The sequence below is a fragment of the Rhamphochromis sp. 'chilingali' genome (assembly GCF_963969265.1).
Source record: "Rhamphochromis sp. 'chilingali' genome assembly, chromosome: 13".
In the NCBI taxonomy this organism is placed as follows: Eukaryota; Metazoa; Chordata; class Actinopteri; order Cichliformes; family Cichlidae; genus Rhamphochromis; species Rhamphochromis sp. 'chilingali'.
This window is the reverse complement of record NC_137940.1, coordinates 11712875-11733441: the sequence shown is the minus strand read 5'-3', so window position 1 is coordinate 11733441 and position 20567 is coordinate 11712875. Positions and strand designations below refer to the sequence as shown.

General features: G+C 41.0%; 1 protein-coding gene across 3 annotated transcripts in view; it reads left to right on the top strand.

The window, feature by feature from the left end:
- Window positions 1-19506, top strand: part of LOC308408582 (protocadherin-9-like) — a 156143-nt gene extending 136637 nt beyond the window's left edge. For all 3 annotated transcript variants that reach the window (XM_080900917.1, XM_080900918.1, XM_080900916.1), the window contains exon 3: window positions 8488-19506. In XM_080900917.1, the coding sequence (XP_080757043.1) occupies window positions 8488-8915 (428 nt within the window). In that variant the 3' untranslated portion in view covers window positions 8916-19506. The remainder of the gene's footprint in view (window positions 1-8487) is intronic.
- The last annotated feature ends 1061 nt before the right edge of the window (window positions 19507-20567 follow it).

The following is a 20567-nucleotide window of genomic DNA, read 5'->3' as shown; positions in this document are numbered from 1 at the left end:
AAATTGCTGCTGTGTTACTGCACTGGTGGACTTTTTTAGGGAAAGTGTCTGATTTCTGTATATGAAATTTATACAATATTGTTTCCTCGCAAATCCCACAAAAGAATGAAAACAGTAGCACATTCCTTTATATTTACAATCTTATTGTGTATGTTATAGTTATGAAATTGGCTGTTTCTTAGCCCTTTCCTGACATCACAGAATGATGATTTGTAAGCACTGGAAATCTTTTTACCGCTCACTGGAGTCTTTTCTGATATTTAATGCATAAGGACCAATGTGTGCAAAAATCCAATGTACAATCCTAAGTAACATAGATAAAAAGGCATTCATAGAGCACACCAATTTACACTCAATTTAAACTTAGATGTCTTTGAACTGTGAGAAGAAGCTGAGGTTCCTGCAGGAAACCCACTCATGCACAGAGAGAAGATTCAAATGCCACACATATAGGCCTAGCCAACAAAACGATTCAAACCCATGTCATGTGATGGTGCTACCTACCGCACTACTGCTGCACCCTCAGTTCACTTTTATTTACATAGCACCAAATCACACAATAGTTGTTGTTCAAGGTTCTTTGTATTCTAAAGTAAAGACCTACAGTAATACAGAGAAAACTCCAGCAATCAGACAACCACTGTGAGCAACACTTGACGACAGTGGGAAGGAAGAAGTACGTTTTAACAGGAAGAAACCTCTGGCAGAACCCGGCTATCTGCTGTGAGCAGTTGGAGGTGAGCGGACGGAGATGGACCTTGGTCACAAAAACTAGGCCAAGCTAGAGCTGGTGACTTCATCTATAAGCTCTCTATCCCCAGGACTTTAGAGCTCCAGGTTAATAGGAAAAATAAATACACACTAACAAAGAGATACTGAAAAAGAAGATCATTCAGTTTGCTATCCATGCAAAATAATTAGTCATTTGCTCTACGATGACTTTAGTGGACTATCAATGCTAAGACTCTTCAGGCAACATCGTTGTTGAGCCTCCTGCTTGATCATCACATGCACATTGGAATAAATGGCAAATTTGTAGCCTTGCAATCACCTGATTTGGCACAAAAACCATGAAAACTCTTCAAAGAAATGAAATGTGGTTTAGTCTGATCCAAGCGCCATAGTTATAGCCTCCAGGAAGGGAGTGCAAGTCAGTGAATTGTCTGAAACGAAGGTATCTCTGTGTATGTGGGCTGCTGGCATCACCGCTGATTGCAGCGGGGGAAGCGGCACGTCGTCCGCTTTCTCCTGGATGTCTTTGAGCATTCAGAGCAGCTGCACCTCCTCTCACTCCTCTATTGTTCCTATAAGATAAATTGGAGCTATTGTCATAGACAGAGAAAAGACATTAATTGAAGGTTTTCCTGCCGCTGCTTTTATTGCAACACAAACTCTCTCTCTCACACACACGCACACACACATGCAAAATCCAGCTTCAAAGTAATTAAACACATTAACACTTCAAGCATAAGCAGAAAAAAGAGAAGCTCTCTTTTGTGTACATTTGCTTCCATTTATCACCCAGGACCGAGCGGAGCGGGGGGAAGCACGAGGATTTAGCATATCTCTGAGACTAAAGTGATGGCGCGGAAAAGAGGAAGGAGAAGAGGAGGAGGGGAAAAAAGGGAAAGAGAGAGCCAATCCGCCTGGGCTCTTTACTCCAGTCGACAGCGTAAAATGTCAGATACTCATCTGGAAATTATTTCCATTTCATACCACTGACATCTTCCCAAGCGGGGACACTGGAATCTAATTAGTTTGACCAGAAAATGGTGACCAAGGTAGCGGAGTGTATTATGCAGGGAGAGGGGTTGCTAGGGCGTGTGAGGGTCCCTGGGGTTAACTGGAACTCAAGAGTACAGATAAGGGCTACAGGGGGAAAAAACTCAGGAGGGCTACTCCATTTTAAATCGCCCTGACTAATAGAGGCAACCTTGAATTCAGTGTTTCAGCCCTCTGACAGCACCGAAGCCGAGCCTTGCCGAGGGTAGAAGGGGGAAGACAGATAGCGTTTCCTCCTCCGGGGGTTACCCCAGAACTTTTCAAACTTCCCATAAGAGCTGACAAGAAGGCTGAAGCCGCCGAACGATGCTGCAGCTGCAGCTGTTGGTGCTTCAGGGAACTTTTTAAACTGCTAAATGTTTTGTGATGTTTGTCACCCCGGGGAGGTCAGATGGTTAATCATACCAGTCATCTCAGTGCCTCTCAACAAAAACATTACGACCCCGCCCAGTGAGGGATTTGCTTTATGAGGCTTCTGAATGTACCCCGTGCGATCAGGCGCTCCGATCTTGGCGGCAGATCTTTTGAGTAATGCAGGTTGAGAGTTGGAGTTGCCATAGATCACAGTTGTTCAAACAAGACAGCCCTCACTAGACAACTTTCAGTGTTTACTCAGCACTACTGACGAGTTTCCATGATACTCCAGTCAAATTCAATCTTAATGATTTGGCCCTTGTCGAAATCGCTCAGCACATCACATCACCCCATTTTCCCCCACATCGTTCGTGCTGACTACAAGAACTTTTAGAAGCAGATCTTGTCAGTTAGCAGTCATCTTTGTGATGCATCTGGGCAGCTGTTTCCAAGGCCCTATCTAAATGAATGAGTTTAAATTTACTGGTCAAAGGTACATAAAAATGCAACTTAATAATGCTACTACACCACATACATTTATTCATGTTACGCAGATGCAGAGGTATATGACTATACTGAGTGAATATTTCTGCCACCACACAGCTGACCATGTGTGCCCCTACACTTTGGCAAAGAACACGAGAAATGTAAGGTAAAAAAAAAATGCAAGATGTTTTCTGGAAGGGGTTCATCCTCTGGGGAGCTCTAGTGTGTTCAGTTAGTTTCAAAAAAACGTTTTTCTTTTTTATAGAAGGGCAAATGCTCAAAATCTCTAATGATAACTAATGATGAAAATAGACCTCACATCAATTGAATTCAATTCAATGTTATTTATACAGCGCCAAATCACAACATCAGTCGCCTCAAGGTGCTTTATGTTGCAAAGTAGACCCTGCAATAACACATACAGAGAAAACCCCAACAATCATATGACCCCCTGTGAGCAAACACTTTGGCGACAGTGGGAAGGAAAAACTCCCTACAGGAAGAAACCTCCTGCAGAACCAGGCTCAGGGAGGGGCAGCCATCTGCCCCGACCGGTTGGGTTGAGACATCGCGCATAAACAGTGAAGTCTCTCTGCATCCCGTCGACATAGTAAAATAGAAATACTGCTGTTGTAGAAATTTTTGCCACTGCTAATTTAAAATATCTTTTTTATTATGTTTTTGAGTTTGAGCTTGTTCTCTTGGTCATAAGGGTCATAAGGGTCATATCACAGACAGACATACTCTGACAACTTTACCAGTGCATGCTGTGGGCATCAAGCTGCAGAGCAAAGTTTGAGATGAAATGAACGAAAATGATATCAATACAATAAAGCAGTACAAGAAAATAGTCAGATATGAACTGAAAACATGCATTAATATAAACACGGTAACACTCTATGAAAGTAAATGAGTCCCACCAGCTTTAAGTCAAAGTTTGTGTCTAATTGATGTGGTGACAAAGTTCTCAGATAATTACATTTGTGCTTCAGCCACTAATGAGAGTCAGGAAAAGCAGGCGAGTCAGCAGCCTTCGCAAACATCTGATCAGCCTTCATGCTGTCTTTGATGAAGATCTGTGCTGAAGGAGCGGCGGCGGTGGTTGCAGCACCCAGCTAATGTCCACCAACAGAGGAAGGCCTTATTAGCCAAAATCGTTATTGATCTCACATCTTAGCCACAACCAACCCTAACCGCCCAAACTCTTCCTCCCATCGTGCTCGCCAATTAGCTCTATCAAAAAAACAAGGCCAATTAGTGCTTGTGCCTAATTAGGACAAACATGACCCCCATCAGCCCTAATTCTGTGATTAGAGTTACAGATCACTGGGCCGAGGCCCGGATACAGGTTCACGCTCTGATTTGCTCCTGTACTTTTTAATGAGTTCAGTGAGTGTTTTGGAGTTTTGTTAGGTTGTATACCGTCTTTGATCATACAGGTATGTGCATGCATACGTACAGTTTCGTATAACTAAATAAACACATAGAGTACTCTGTAAATTGGCAAATATTGCTCAGAGTTAAAGGCCAGTGTTTGAAACTGGATTGAACATTTTTTAATCTCTGCACTTTCTATCGGGTCCTGATACATTTATTGTAATACAGATTTCTGCAGCATTAATTCTATTTGTGCACAATTGCACACCACCTGTTATGTATCACCTGTATCATATTTTATACACTTATTACTTATCACTGCTTTCTGAGACATCTTTAAAAATCGTTAGGAACGAATCCATGGTAAAAAGAAATGTTTCCGATTTAGAACCATAGAACCACCATTAGAGCTTTTAGAAGCTCTTATTGTGAGACATTTAAAGTCGTGCTAATGTTACTGCTAATTGGTAATGGCATTTATCTGTCGTGAAAGGAAAGAGATTATTATATCTTTTGAAAAATAGAATATAATAGAATAGCCCTTTATTGTCAGTGTACATGTAAAACAAAATTGTAGAACTAGAAGACTTCATTGGTATCTGTATTCTCATACAGTTAACAAAGCGTACCAGTTCTTCTGAAGGGACAGGTGGCCAAAATTTGGAAAAAACACAAACCGTGTCAATATATGAATAGAAACAAGTAAAAATGTCAAACATCATTAAATAGATACATGTATTTACATTTTTTCCACCTAATTGTAACACACAGATGTGATGTACGGTATTTTTGACCAGACTTGCCTGCTTTCATTTGAAATGAGGCATGAAACAACAGTTTGATTGAACTGTGCTGTGACTGCAAAGATCGAACAGAAGGTGAGCTTCCTGTTTATCTCCTGTTACTCTTGTAAACATCACCTGTTCAAAGATGGCTCCCCTGAGAAAAACACTCCACTCTGACAGTGTCGGAGAACTCGCGATGACAAACAGTGACAGACAGAGGGGCTGAACCTTCCAGGAGGAACATCTGTAACTCTATTTGGCAGGGTTAGTGCAAGATCGACTTATAGACAGAACAGATTATTTTGAAATAAATGGGTTTAAAAGTAAAAAGCTTAAAGTTGAAAATAAGGGAGGTCACTGAAGACCTGCCTGAATTAACCTGTCCTGTATCATTTGATGCCACTCTTAAACATGTAGAACCGTGAACACAAAAACCCTTATACTAAACATTAAGTGAACAAACCCTTGTTATAGAATTTTTTTAAACTTGTGCAGAGTCTCGAGATCGGAAAGGAGAACAGCCTGCATAGAAAACACACCAAATCTCAGCTGTTCAAAGCACTTTCAGCTCAGTTGTGGCACTGGCACGATCTGCTCTGGTAGCCAGATGTGGCCCAACAGCACACCTCAAGTTTGCCACATAAAACTCAAGCCGTGCTTTGAGTTAGCAGGATTAGCCAAAGCCAAATGTGGCCTAAAGGAAACTGTAAGTGCAAGGCCACATTTGGGCCAAATGGTGATTGCTGTGTGGGAGGACTAGCTTTAATTATGAGATCAGATTTGACACCGTCTGTGGTGGCCTGCATGCATTACCTGGCCTGTAATCTGTTTGTCAGGGGAGCAGGATGGGTAAGATCAAATTTCCTGAAAGTCCAGAGAGTGTGAAGCTTTTTGGGCTCAGCCTCTGTTTTGATAGTGACAACTCGAAAGCTTCAGTTTAATCTGCCTAAATCTGCAATCATGTAAATCTGTGTCACATTAGCTATTATAAATAATTTAGGTCATAAGTACTGTAAATATCAATCCCTCAAATTACAATTGAAAGTAACTTCCATGCATGTGTATAACCACGAGGAAATGCTGGCGTGTAAATGCTGCCTGCCAGTATTCCCTTGTTCAGTGGGCACTGGTTAAAATGCTACAGAGCCGAATGTAATATTTGCTCCTGGAAGACTTTTCTAATAAAGTTTCTACTGTTCTCCCACCGGCAAAGTCGATGGCAGTGATCGCAGCTTTAGTTTAACAAAGTTCCCGTGCACACAGTAGTCCAGCTGAACTCAAGTGCTGAGTCCTTCGTCTGTTGTTGTGGAAGTGAGTCAAGTTTGGAGTGTGTTCAGCTGTACAGCTCTGAGGCAGTCCGTGCTCTATAAGCCTCCTGCTGACACGACGTTTGGAGGCAAAGCACTTATTAAACAGCCGCTCTGAACTCGGCAGCCACTCGCACATGACTTAACATTTTTGCAAGCACCTTGCTTTTGCATGGGAAGTGCTTAAAAACTAAAATCCATGGCAGCGGCGGCCGTGAGAATACGGGAGGGGAAGCGTTGAAAAAAGACAGAGCGCGTCCGCTACTCAGCACTCCGCGGGATTAGAACGCACACATCAAGCCGCAAACAGACAGAAAAGCCGACTGTAGCTCCTTTTTTGCAAAAAGGAGGCAATGAATTTCAATTATGCATGAAGCAGAGGCCATTTTGGGAAATAAGCGCCATCCCCCAGGAGGACCGCCACCTCCTCTGCCCCCTCTTGAGCCCCTAGCCTCTAGTATCAAAGAATGATCTAATGTCACGCACAGGAGAAAGGTTACTTTCTGCATACGCATTGATATTTCTGCTTCCATCTCTGACCTTTTTCCACTCTAAGCTGTGATTTCTTTAAAATGCGAACTCAGCCCCGCGTCTGTCTGTCAGTCTCCATCTGTCTGCCTCCGTACCTCAGAGGTACCTCAGAGGTACAGGATGAGAAGCTTCAACAACTTACAGAAAAACAAAAAAAGAAAATCCAGATTTGAGAAATCGTGACCGTAATAATCACACACTAAAACACAGATGTTTTTTTTCTGCAGCCATCATCTTTCATTATGTCATTTTTCTTTTTCAAGAACAAGGCAGTAACAGAATTGTTATTTTAGCCTTAAGTGGCTGTTTGCGAAACCTAATTAATATTTTAATGAACCTGAGCGTGTTTTTCCCTCCTTCACTAAATCAGCTGATCCTGTTTCACGCTCAGCGCCCATCGTTGGATCTGCGCATTCCTTCTGTCAGCAACAAATTCCTGGCACTTTGTGAACTATTAGTGACTTTAAAAATACACAGAGCTTTAATTAATTTTCTTCAAATAGAGAGAACTGCGTGTGGATAAAGGGGTAATGACAGTTTTAATCAGCATCTCCTGCTCTCGCCAGCCTGTACACAGCTGAACTGTGACACTGCACTTGCAGTTTTGTTAGATTTTACAGAACAAAAGCATCATTTATGAGATCTTTGGATACATAAATACCAATATTTATTCAGCAAACACATTTATCTGACTGTAGTCAAATGCAATTTACAACCAACTTTGGCTTTTAGCTGCAAACTCTCAGGGGAAATTGTTCTGCTACATAAGACAAAATCCCACAGATGAGCATTAATGCACAAAACAGCAAGTAAAGTTCAACCTAATAAATAACAATAAAAAAGAAAGACTTGCAGACACACATTTGTTACTGCTGGAGGTATTTATATGCATATACCTGGAAAAAAGTGCTAGCCTATAGTAACCGGAATCCAAGCTTTATCATAATAGGTTGCAAAGAAGAAAAAGCATCAGAGTCCAGCTTGCTCTCTTCAAATCTGAGAAAGGAAATAATGGGCATATCCATCCCGAACTTAAATACAGATCTTAAATCCTTGTGTCCGTATCCCCGGCCTGTTCAATCAAATTCTGCAGATTTGCAAATGTAATCAAAACTCCCATCTTCAAAGCTTCATTTGTATTTTAGCCAATATTCATATAGCTAAGGTGACATGGAGTGACAATCAATTCTAAAGCTTCTCTGACTTTTTATTTATTAGCTTTAAAAGGTCCAGGTTTGGGGCCTCATTTGCTGAGATGAGACAACAACAACAACAACAAGCGACGGGACACTACCTATACAGCTCAGAATAGCAGACAGACACCGTTAAAGACCATTCCACAAAAAGACACATTACAGGCGCTTCTCTTCACAGATGTGGCAAATAATAGCATTTTGTCAAAGCTGCTGTTGTGTACAAGCACAAGATGTCCTTTGGCAGCAGTGTGTAACCCACTGGGTTATGACAATAGTGAGATGGGGCTGTCACTGCAAATATATTTTTCTGCAGTGGTTGAGTGTGATGTGCTCCTTTTAACCCAAACCTTGAGAAAACACCAAAAAACACTCTTTCTAACCCTAACCGAGTAGTTTAAAGTGTCTAAACCTCACCCGAGAGTAATAGTGGAAACAAAAGCAGGACAGGACTTGAACTTATCCCACCCAAATCCTTAAAACCTCCTAATCTGGATCGCTATTGTTGCAGCTGGTGCATCAAGCCCAGACTAGAGTTTATTATTTATTATCTCAGGGTTTTATGTGAAACCTCTGCACCGTAATGTCATCTTCATCTCCCACCTTTCCTCGCGCTGCTGTTTCCACGGTACTCATGCTTTCTCTTCTCTGTTTTGTTGTGTCTCTCTGCAGATCTCAGGCCTCTTCCCGACGTGGCAATGACCGGTAAATGCACCCGGGAGTGCACCGAGTTTGGCCACTCTGACTCCTGCTGGATGCCCGGCCAGCCTTCTCCCAACCGCAAGGTATCCAAGAATGCCCCCAAGCTCTCCACCTTCGTGCCTTACCAAGAGATGGACGGGCAGGAGCAGCTGATGGCCAACGGCAGCCCCAAGCCCCTGCCGATGGAGGAGCGTGGACCAGGTGGTGGCGGTGGTGGCAGCAGCTCCAAAGTGGCCAACATGCGTTTCATGACACCCTACAGCAGTGCCTACCCCAGTGGCGGAGATTCATCCAGTAAAGACTGTGGCATGGAGGAGATCCCGCTGAGCCAGGCGGTGGAGTACCACTCAGCTACCACTCCAACCGGCCAAACCTCCAAGAGGGAGATCTACCTGTGAGGGCACAGCTCTCCACCTTAAAACCCACACTCATCGCCCAGCGCTCCCCATCGCCCAGCTGCTCCCCACCACCTGTCGCGCCCCCTCACAGCTGCCCCCTGTGCCTATAACTTGCTGTGCCACAGCACCTACTCCCCCTTTTACCTTTTTTATAAATGCATCTACCTACAAGGCTTTAGCCCCCTCCACCTCTACCCACAGACATCCCCACCCCCTGCAAAAACCAATCACATGTAAAATAGAAGAAATTCAAAATCAATTAATGAAAATGCGGCTTGAGCTGCTTTGGAAGGAATGTAAACTACACCACATTGTTGTGATAATTTAAATGGGAAACTATTTAGCTACTCACATTTTTCAGCTGGATTTTTTGTGTTGCTTTAGCTTTGTTGCTGTGTGGGACCGGAAAACGGAAAAAAACAAAAAACAAACCTTCCGGGGGGTGAAGGGAAATAACTTCTTGTAAATCCTACTTAAGTATACTGTGTATTGCTATCTATCCTCATTTTCTTTTTTTGGATTTACTTTTCTTTCTAGTTTTTCTCTGTCACCTTCGAAGACACAGGGAAATATTATGTTTTTAAGCCAAGTTGCATCAAATCAACTGGCTTATTTTTGTCAGGAGCAGCTCATCGTTAACGTGAGACATTTGTAGAAAGACAGCTGTTTTCCAATCTTGAGATATTTAGGGTTTCTTTTCTTTATTTTGCTGTGGAGAAGTCTTTTTTTCATTGTACAGGCTGTAAATATTACAAACAGTGACAGTGGAAACTGCTGTGGCAGAGCGGATCTGTGGCCGTTAATCTTTCTGCAGCTCTTCATGTAACACTGGACTGAAAATGGTTGCATGTAGAGAGAAATGATGCCGTGGCATTCGCCGTCACACTGCAGGAACCTGGACTCTTGAGCATCACCAACGGTGCCGAGTTACAAACACAAGACTTTTTAATCATTTTTCCTCTGCTGTCCAACACTGGAACACGGTGGAATTTACGTTAACGAGGAAGCAGAAACATTAGAGGCGCACCGATACAACTTCATACAGAACTGAAGGAAACCTAAGTGCTTCTTTCAGAGTCTCAGAATCTAAGAAGCGATTATATTATTCATGCTGTTGTCAGTAGTATACCATAATATGATAAACTTAAACATGAATGTTACAGAAGGGTATCCAAAAATAGTCAAATGACGGTTTTCTTGCATCAAACTGATCATTTTTCTTTCTGGCATCGAATTATCTTCGATGCCATGATACATTCACATGTGAGAGACCTAAAAGTTTAAAGTGTTCAGCTTAAGGCAGCATTGTTCATCGTAAAGAAGAAATGATTACTCTGTTTATTGTGCAGTTTCTGATAACGGATTGATTACGAGCATTTGCATTAATGAAGCCGAAAAGGTTAAAAAAAATTTTTAAAAAGCTTTTCAAATTAGTTAGAGTTTCGGCTTCTCCAGTCTGAAGACTTCCTGCTTTTCTGTATATCATTCTGAACTTAAGTGAGTAGCTTTTAGTTTGTCCAGTGGCTCCAGATCTCACAGATCTTTTGAGATTAAAATTTATAATCCAGTTGATCCAAATAAACAACTCAATAAAGTGTTAATGGAGAATCGTCATAGCTGTAGCTCTAGTCCGTGACAGCCTGTAAGCTTTTATTTCAGACTCAATAAAAAGTTTGTCTTGTGACATCACAGGAAAGGTTTAGAAGGAATTCAAATACCAGGGTTCACACTCCAGGGAGCAGAACATGACCTGTGCATTGCAATCTGTTGGATCTCAACATTTCTGATGTTTGCATCATCCCCAAAGAACATGAATGTTCAGGCATTATTTCATAAAAATCTTCTTGTAGTTGTGAATCAAACCATAATCATCCTTGAGATTCATCCTCGGAAGACCATGAATATCCACAGGGAGTGTAATATTGCTCTGTTTGCTACCACTTTAGGGTGCAGTAATGGGTGAATGAGGCTTGTAGTATAAAGTGCTTTGAGTGCTCAAGGAGAGTAGAAAAGCACTTAATAAGTATGAGGCCATTTACCATTTTAAAGCGTGCAGGAAGCATTACTGATTTTATTTGCTTCTTCAGAGGTGATCATCATCAGCATCACATCCATGTCGTACTTCTTACCACTGCTAGCTTGGAAGGCCACAACGTCGGGAGCTCACTTTTAGAAAGTATTTGAATATAATCTAAGATTAATGATTTCCAAAATCTTCACTTAATCTTTCAAAGCTTAGCAGAGAGCGGAGATGTTGTTCGCGATGCCTGTTTTGTTTTTGGAGGCAGTCCCACAAGCACAAAGCAGCTGTAGGTTTCCTGATGCTGACAGTCCACAGAGTGTTATGGCTCCTTTATCCTTTACAGCTGTGGTGGGCTTCAGTGTGCTTGTGGTGACTGTGGTGAATGTTTCCCTGCTGTTTTTCGAGCTTGAAGGAAGAGCTCTCCAGTCTTTGTCGCCGCTCGTTATTTCCCACCTCTTTACCTTCTCAGTGTGAGGCCGAGCCGTGCGGCGTTTAGCAGAAGTATTTATTAAACCTGTTAGCTGTGTGCAGCGGGGGAGGTGGCTGCCATTTCCTGCAGTGCTGAAGTCGCATAGGAATGCAGGATTAATGACACCTGTACAGGCTCGAGTCCGCTAACACCCTCTCCGCACAGCACAGCACAGCACAGAAACTCTAATTACAACCCGAGGCAATAATTTGCACCAGTAAAAGTGAGCTGGTTTGGAAGTTCATTCATTCTGAGGCTCATGTTAATGGCTGCTGAGGATAATGTGAGATTTCACCTGTAGTGATGCACGCCAGCTGGGAGTGGATGGATGAAAGGAAAGGCACAGTGAGAGAGTGTGCTGCAAAAAAATCTCCCGAACAAGTCATTTAGTCTCACACTGAACTGGAAAGTCATAAAATAAAGCAAAAACTGTGGTGAGATTATTTTCATCGGCGTCCATCCCTACCTGGGATTTACCTGACAGCTTCTCAGGCAACTGATTAAAACATTTACATTTACTCTGATGTATATTTTCATGAAGGCTTGTATAACTCCAACCTAGAATCAAGGTCAGATGTTGAGTTTTATTGAAGAGCCATTTCAGAACATGCACATATTCACCCATAGAACTACTTCCAGCAAAGTACAACTGATGGCTGAAATTAAGCAACATATTTTCAGAATTTACAAGAAAGTCGTTCAATTTTGTTCACTTTTCTCAAGGCCCTCTCTTTAATTTTTATTCTCTTTTATTCATGTCCCCATATAAAACTACTACCCATAAACGCAGACAGTAAGATAGGCATTAACCAGTCCATGTGTGATTGTCAGCTGCATCAGAAGAATCCACAGTCTGTGAGACTCTCGGCTAATAGAAGCATGGCCGCCTCTGTTTGTGTCACCAGAGAGATAATCACATAACACAAAAACTCTGCTTTGCATTTAGTCTGAACACAGCATAACATGCACCTTTTTCTTTTTGCATTTTTGGGCCTGGAGAAGAAATAGTAATGCACATCTACTAGGTGTCCATAATTAGAAATTTCAAATTATAAATCCCTTTGCCTTAACAGCTTCATCAAATTAAGACTGTACAGAGAATATAACTCTTCATGTCTTCTAATAATTGTTGAAAGGCGCTACAAAATCTGGTAATGTTGCAAAGACTGGTTAAAATGAAAAGTGGATGTGCAGACTCTGCATCCAAAAAAACTGATTTTGATCTGTAATCTGAATACCAGCAGATCTGCCTGACCCACTCGATTCTGGAAGGAGACAGATGTACCTTTGGGCTTCCGTCAGGAAGGGCGTTCAGCATTAAAAAAATCTAACAAATGAAACGTGCGGAGCTGCTCACTGTGACGAGCCATTGGGAAAAAGAGAACAGCTGACAGTAGCTTTATCCACAGATTTGTCAGTCCATCAATTAAAAAAGAAAATGTTCATTTTAATTAAAAAAAACCTCTTCAGTTAATCCTACACATATATGGGACTTATACATGACAGATATTAAATTCTGCTAGAAAGTGAATCTGCCTCATGTTGTCATTTCCAGAACTGCTCCTTTCCAGAAAAAGGCAACAGATTTGTGACTGTCTCACTCACACGAGCACAAAAGTCTTGATGAGCCTAAATGACTAGTCATTAATGTTTTGCAGCATGTGACATGAACATCCTTTTCTCACAATCAAAGAGGGAACATCAAAGCGATGCCAACAAGCTGAGCTGCCAGCGAAGAAAACACGGCAAATTGGGGCTATCGGAAGGGTCACGCAGAGGTCGTGTTATTGTTCTATTAGGCAAACAGTCGCCTTCACCAAGAGTTTCACAGTGATTCATGGCGCTGCCTTTTTGCTGTTGTTTTTGATGCATAATTGCTTCTTATTTTAGCATTTAGCATTTGGTGTATTGAAGCTCTCCGTGTGGGCTGTGTATGGTTCAAAGCGAGGTTTCTCCGTTGCCTCGACAATATTTGATTTTTGATTGATGCATCTCCCTCTTAAGAACCTGCACACACGGTCATTGTGTTCTGCATATAAGTCAGCCATCATTCAGCCACCATTCAGTCCCCACTGTGACACAGATTTAGAGTTCATAGGCCCCAGCGCCGCTCCTCGCCTTCCCCGTTCTTCCTCGGGTGATTTAAAGCTCAGAGTTCGGATTGATTATTTACAGGCCAACCTTAGAGGCCCATGTTGACTTTCCTCCTTCCTTTTCCCCTTGCCACGCTTCAAATTCAGCGTGAGTGAGTAATTATATTATTTTCTGTGATGCTTACCCACAGCCTGGATGGGCGATAAACTCCCAAGTGCCCGACGTCTTATGCTGTGCACGGCAAAGATAGGGGAGAGGGGGAGAGGTCATATAGCATCGGTATGACCTCAGCTCTTTCGCAGCAATTAACCCCAGACAAAGAAAAATGAACCCTGGTAATACCTGATGACCTTTGGTGAACTCTGCTGTCGCTGTTTGCTCTTTAGGCCTCCCGTAGTTTTGCTTGTGCATTAAAGCAAACGCGGGTACTGCTGGCATGTTTGCACAGTCACATCAGGCTTATGATGCTTAATACAGGCATGAAGAAATGTGTCAGGGCTTGAGCGTTCCTATATTAGAGGTCCAAAAGTACGTGGACACCTAAATGTTCGCGTCTTATTGTTAAACATGTGGTTACAATAACAACCTCTGGAGCTGAAAAATGAAGCAAAGTGTGAACTGTCAGAACTCCCATGTTTACTGCAGCCTTGTGGACAACGTCCTCCAGTTCTAGGGTGAATTATAATTACTATTATTATCATCATTATTTTAATATTATTATCATTTTAAATTCATATGGGTGTGTGGCCACTTTGATTGACCAAATTAGCCATTCAGTACCGGCTTGTCCTCACCTTTGTTAATCTGAGTCGCTAAACTGGACTTCTCAATTGTAGTTGTGCTGTCGGTGTACTTTGAGCATTTCTAATGTGCTTACTGGACAAATGAAATAGCTTACATTGCGATACAGCCCATACAAGAAGACTTTGCTTCCACTGTGATGTATGAATTTCAGTATTTCATTTGTATCTCAGCAGATGAGTGGGTCTGTGTGTTGAGGTGGAGTGCTAAGTAATCAGCTTACTATGATGCTTCAAAATGTGGAGCCCACAGCCAATGGGAGAGGTCATGGTGGCTACATCCATCCATATACAGTCGATTACATCATGATGGGTACCAGCAGATTTTGGAACCCAGTAACAGAAATTTGCAGTTGTTTGGTAACAAAGCCTGTCATGTGGTCCAGCTTATCCCAAAGGTGTGAGCTGTGGTTGCGGTCAGGCTCAGGTTACAGCAGAGTGGGAAAACCATTTTGAGAAAATCTTTCTTCTTATGTTCTTTTTTCAAGTAAAGCACAGAGTCAAACTATGAAGTTCAAAAAAATCTGAAAAAAAAAATGTTGATTAGTTCAGATACAACCAGCCATATCATATACGGAACAGTCATTTCAGACTTTTTTGCAATGTTAGGTAAAAACCCCACGTCAAAAGGAGAACCAGCAAGAACTTGGCAACAGTCAGTGTTGGGTGGAACACATTGCTGTAATCACATTACATCTTTCAGTAATGCAGAAATTAAATGTGGGTGTATGCAGACTCCAGCCCAGCAGCCAGAGACTGAACGTCAGCAGGTAACAGAGGCAGTGATGAGCAGTCAGGGTTACACCTCAGTTTCTACCTGTTCATGTTTCTAAACTAGAATCATTGTGGCGATGGCTTTGAAGTCTCTTTTCCATCTTTGCTTTGTGCTGTGTTCATATGTAAATACTGAAGGATCGTATATCCTCATCAGGAATAAGGATTTATGTTGGTGTGTGGGACTGTAGCGTGAGGTTTACATTAACTGGTGATTATGAGACAATGTGTTTCAGATACGCCTGCATAGTAACAAGAAATTAATAAATGAGTAGTGTAACAAATTACTTTCTCTGGTGAGCATACTGCATTACTTTTAAGAAACATGACAAGTAATGTGTAATGCATTACTTTTTTTTAAGTAAAACAGGGTTCCAGTGAGGAAGGAGAAATTCTTTTTACTATAAAGACCCCTGAGCCAACAGAGCCAGGCTCAGGGAAAGGCAGCCATCTGGGCCTACAGCAGCATAACTAAGGGAGGGTTTAGGGTCACCTAATCCAGCTTTATTAAAAAGGGATGATAATCTGAGGCTAATATTAAAAGTAGACACAGATTTTTATTTATTTATTTATTTTTTGGAGGGGGGGCACGATCTAAAACATTGCATGACCATAAGTGTTTGGTGTCTCAAACAAGCACTTCCTGCTCCCTGGTGGAACACGTGAACCCCAAAATCCACCACCACCCATCAGCCCCTAGCAGAACACAGGTGTCTCTGCATGCAGTGCACTCACATCCTGCTGCTTTTAAATAGAGGGAGCTTTCCAGTTACAGAAAAAGAGTATATCTGTGTTTATTTCTGATTCTGCCAAAGTATAGAATATTAGATATTCCAGAATAAATATAGATGATAAAAATATTCAGCTGGGCCTGAGAGAAAGAAATAAAACAGCAATTTAATGTATAATCTTTTTATGGAGCTTGAGTCAGCTGCAGTTCGTCCTTTCAGTCAGCAAACACAGACATGAGGAGCTTTATAAAAAAATCTGATGCGTTATCAAATATAAGCATCTCTAAGGGAAAGGATATTGATCAGAAACTGTATTTGACATTCATAGCTGAGTGCAACTTAATGCATATGTATCTACAGTTTTCTTTCCTTTTTCCGCCTTCATACTTCTGTGCAGCTTTTACTAATAAAACGCAGCAAGTTTACCTCTCAAAATCATTCGTGAAAACTGTTTTAGGATTAAAACGCAGACCTTAAATTAAAAATGTGCTTTTTGCCATTTCAAAATGTTTTACCACCAAAACAAAAAAACATTGGTTTACCCTTGATGTATTATTAACAGCTAAAGTGCCCTACCATAGTTTGCTTCTGAAACACTTTATAGACTGATTCATGACTCCAACACATAAACATCTCCCAGGAACGGTTTATTTTTAAAATACACATTGGTTTACTACTGACAGGCATTATTTATGTATGAAATCCACAGCTGTACTTAACAGTGGAGAAAAGTTTGCTTTCCTAAAACGCAGACTGTCTCAAGTCGTCAGACTCTTAAAGCTGAACTTATTTATAGTCATTGCTTAACAATGACACGAGTCGTTGTGACATACCTTTGACATACACGTGTTACCAACTCTCGAGCCTTACTCATGGGTTGTTTTGGCGCTCTCACCTGAAGCTTAAATTCACTTTAAAGAAGCAAAAAAGAAGCAATCTAATCTTCCAAGGCTAAGATAAAGAAGGATTATGTTGAACTCTAAATCATGAAAAGTCACTCAAATTTCAACACAAAGATCAATGGATAAGCAACAACCAGCTCTTAAGTGGATGCTGTTGCTTTGTACAACAGTCCAGAGTTGTTCATTAGATCAGCTTTAGGAGAGTACAGTTTGAGACGCAGTCTGTAGTTCCTACTTTTAAAACATTTTCATGAACAGCCCTGATCCAGCTGTGAAACTCTGGTGGTCCCTTTATGGATCACGTCTATATCTGTGAGTTCAGCTGAACGGTGGATTTTACAGTTTGAACAAAAGGTGAATGTTTTTGGTTTGCGAGTTACTCGGTTTTGCAAAAGGTTCACTTTGTTCTAACACACAACGGGATTGATTTAATTCAGCATTTTTCCCTCCTCGGGCTGACTCTGTCAGCGGTGTCGTGAGTCTGTCGGTAACATAACGACTCAGTGAATTCATCTTTCCTCTCTCTTTCTTCTGCCCACTTATATTTAGACCGGAACCACTTTGTGGCTCTCGTGTAATCAGTGTTTTTATATCTGGGGCGTTTGCATTGATAATTGTGTTTAAGTCACAGAAATAAACGGCAGCTTTCAAAGGGAAACAAGAGACCTCTGTTTATTTTTGAAATTCTTCATAATTGCCACATCTCTGCTTTGCCTGATCTATTTAAGGGTCAGTTTTACGCTCAATGTTGACTTTTGTAAACAACTTTAAAGAGGCTGAACTAAGTGTACTTGAACCGTCATGACTTTTACCACTTTGAGCACCAGAAGCCTGGGTCCTACATTGAATATTACTGCATCAGACTCTAAACTCATGTTTGAGGTTTAGTTATTATTTTTGATGAAAAGACCATTTGGCCACCATTTGAACGCCATTGTCACCATGCTAATTTGATTTGCGTGACGGTAACCGGTGGATTCTTTGACTTGCACTTCTGGTGTGCAGAAGTCTACAGAATAAAGGCGGGCGATCACATGAGAGCTGCAGACGAGTTCCACATGAAATCACGTGATAGACTTTGGAGTGGCTTGCTGTTTTTTGGTTGTGTATTATACTGAGGCTGGAGTCTCCGCAGTCGAAGCTTCAGCTGAGCATGAAACAAACCAACTTTATAAATATTATACATTTTTGTTGTTGTCACAGTTGTTTTATCAATGTTATGGAATCAACACTGCTATAGACATACTGTATGAATATAATTGGTTGTTGCTGTTTTCTTACCAGACGCGGCATGTAAATGATGATGATGATATCTGTTTTCTGAGCAGGCAGACTGGACTCTGTGTTTTCTATTTCTTTACTCCATCGTGACTGAAAGCCAGACCCGGCAAGCTGAATGGAGAATGTGAAAGTTTAGTTATTTTGCGATTACACAATCAATAAAATTAAATGTTGATTTCCCAAAACATAAAACAGTTGATCTCGACAATAAGACGAGAGCCACGTCTTGGTTTGCGTGAAATGGATCTTTGTCGACGGTGCCTGCAGACACCTTTACCATTATGCGATCTCTTTGGGTGATGCAACAAAAAAAGGGGAAGAATACAAAATTACAGAATCACGTACTTATCTCACGTAACTACGTCGATTTTTCTGGTAATGATGAGCAAAGGATGTGACATCTGGAGAGAAACTAAAGTAAACAGAATTTCTTGGAGCTCCTAAAGTGCTAATCTGTGCTTTTTATGTGTTATTTTGTGTGCTGAAATTAAAAGGACTTTAAGGGCTCCATTAAAATTCTTTGAAGAAAGGAATTAATCAGTTTATAATCACTTCTTTTGATGTCATTTATTTATCTCCCAGAGATATCTGATGGTTACAAAAAGAAGAAAAAGAGAAGAAATCGGGACCGCAAATCAGCCAAATCAGTGAAAAAATAACTACAAGGTTATCATCATCACACAAAGTGATGTTAGTGGAGATAACTATTGTATAAGGGGTTTTTTGTTGTTGTTGTTTTTCTTTTCTTTTTTGAGAAAGGCAAAGTTATTTATTTGAGATGTGGTTGTGAGAATTTTTTAGGGTCCTAAAATTATTTTGTTGTAACCTTGGAGGTAAAAATCCCAGAAAACAAATTCTAAACGGTGGCATTGGGCTTCCTTGTGTGAAGAATGTTGTAAAGATTCATATTGTTTTAGAAGAGAAGAAAACAGCAGGACAGAACCGCCGAATCACTTTTCGTCTTTACAGGAAGTCCACGTTTGTAGCCTAATTGTTGGTTGGTTATATTTATATAGGAAAAATGCTAGTGATGCCTTGTTTTTTGTACAGTTTTATGTACATGCAAGTGTAGGTTTTTTAAAAAAAAAATGTCAATAAAAAAAATATATATATTCAAACAACATGAAGGAAGTCTGACCTTGAACCTGTAGGATTATATCGTCTCAAGTACCGTAGGCTCTATTAAATGTAGGAGTGATGCGTCAGGCTCAGAGCGGAGGTTGGCAGTGCGCCTCCTCCAGTCACCCGTCTGCTTTACCGCTTTCTGTTCTCTCATGTTCATCTCAGCCGAGTCTTAAGACAAACTGTACATGAATTTTTGTTGTTTTCAGTCTTTTAATTTTCTTGGAGGAAGTTGGGTAATGTGTTTGTTTGAGCCTCATCTGTTCTCTTTTGATCAACATTCGCATGTTTGAATTTGAAAAAAAAAATGTGGTCTTTTATTTTTGCTGAGCAAATCAAAGAAATGATATCTTGTAATTACTCCTTCCTTATAGCTTTACAATAAAATACATCAGTCAAAGAAACATCCCGGCTGTCGCTCAGTTTGTCTTGCAGGTGTCAGTCTGCAATGAAATCACGTGTTTTTACTAGAAAACAATGTGGCTTGCTCTTATTGGCCAGCATAAAATCTAGAATACTGGATCCGTTGTTTCTGATTAAGAAATGTTGCTATGCACGTTTCTGCAGTGAATAAATGTCTTTGGCATATTTCTGTGCAGCGCAGGTCAGCAAAGCTCTTGGGACAAATCTGAACGTGCCAATCAAAAACAAAAGCCTCCTGTAAATCTCCCTGCCACTGAATGTGCCAGAGTGCAAAATCACACAAAAGAACCAATCAAATAAATATCAAAAACTGCGACTTGCAGTGCCTTCAACCATTCAACGATGCAAGGGTGGGTGGTGCTGTCCTGAACAATAGCGTATTTTCCCAACGTCAAAATCTCTGATTTTATAAAAGTGGGAAGACATTACAGCCTTCATCACACTTTTAAGAAAATAATCTGAACGAACTCAAATACAAGGACCTACGTTACCTTCATGAAGCAATTCAAATATACAGTAATGCCTTGTAACAGGATGTCTGTGATCCATTTACACTATCACACGTTTAAAGTCACCAACACAGCGTACCAGGCTGAAGCTGTGTTAGAGTAAAATTGTAGGTTATGAGGTGATTTCCAAACAGTTTGCAGTTCCTCATTTTACAGTGAGAGAGATTCACAAGTGAAAAACATTCAAGGTGCTTGCCAATGTTCCAATGAGTGGACCTACCAGCAAATTCACATTGAGGTGGAGCCTGCCTTTGAGCATCGCACGTTCTGATCTCAGACAGGTTAGGATGTTAAATAAAAAACTGGAAACAGGAGAAACACTGAACAAGTGTGGTTTGTTTCCAGGAGAAAAGCCTCTTCTCTCTAAAGAGAACATGGCTGCACAGCTTAGCTTAGCAAAGCTCCCCCTGAACAAACCACAAGACTATATATAATAATATTTTGTGGCAAACTCATGCATTGCCATTAAAAAAAAATGAAATAGCAAAATTCTATGTGATAACTTTTTTGTAGTTGTACGTTTA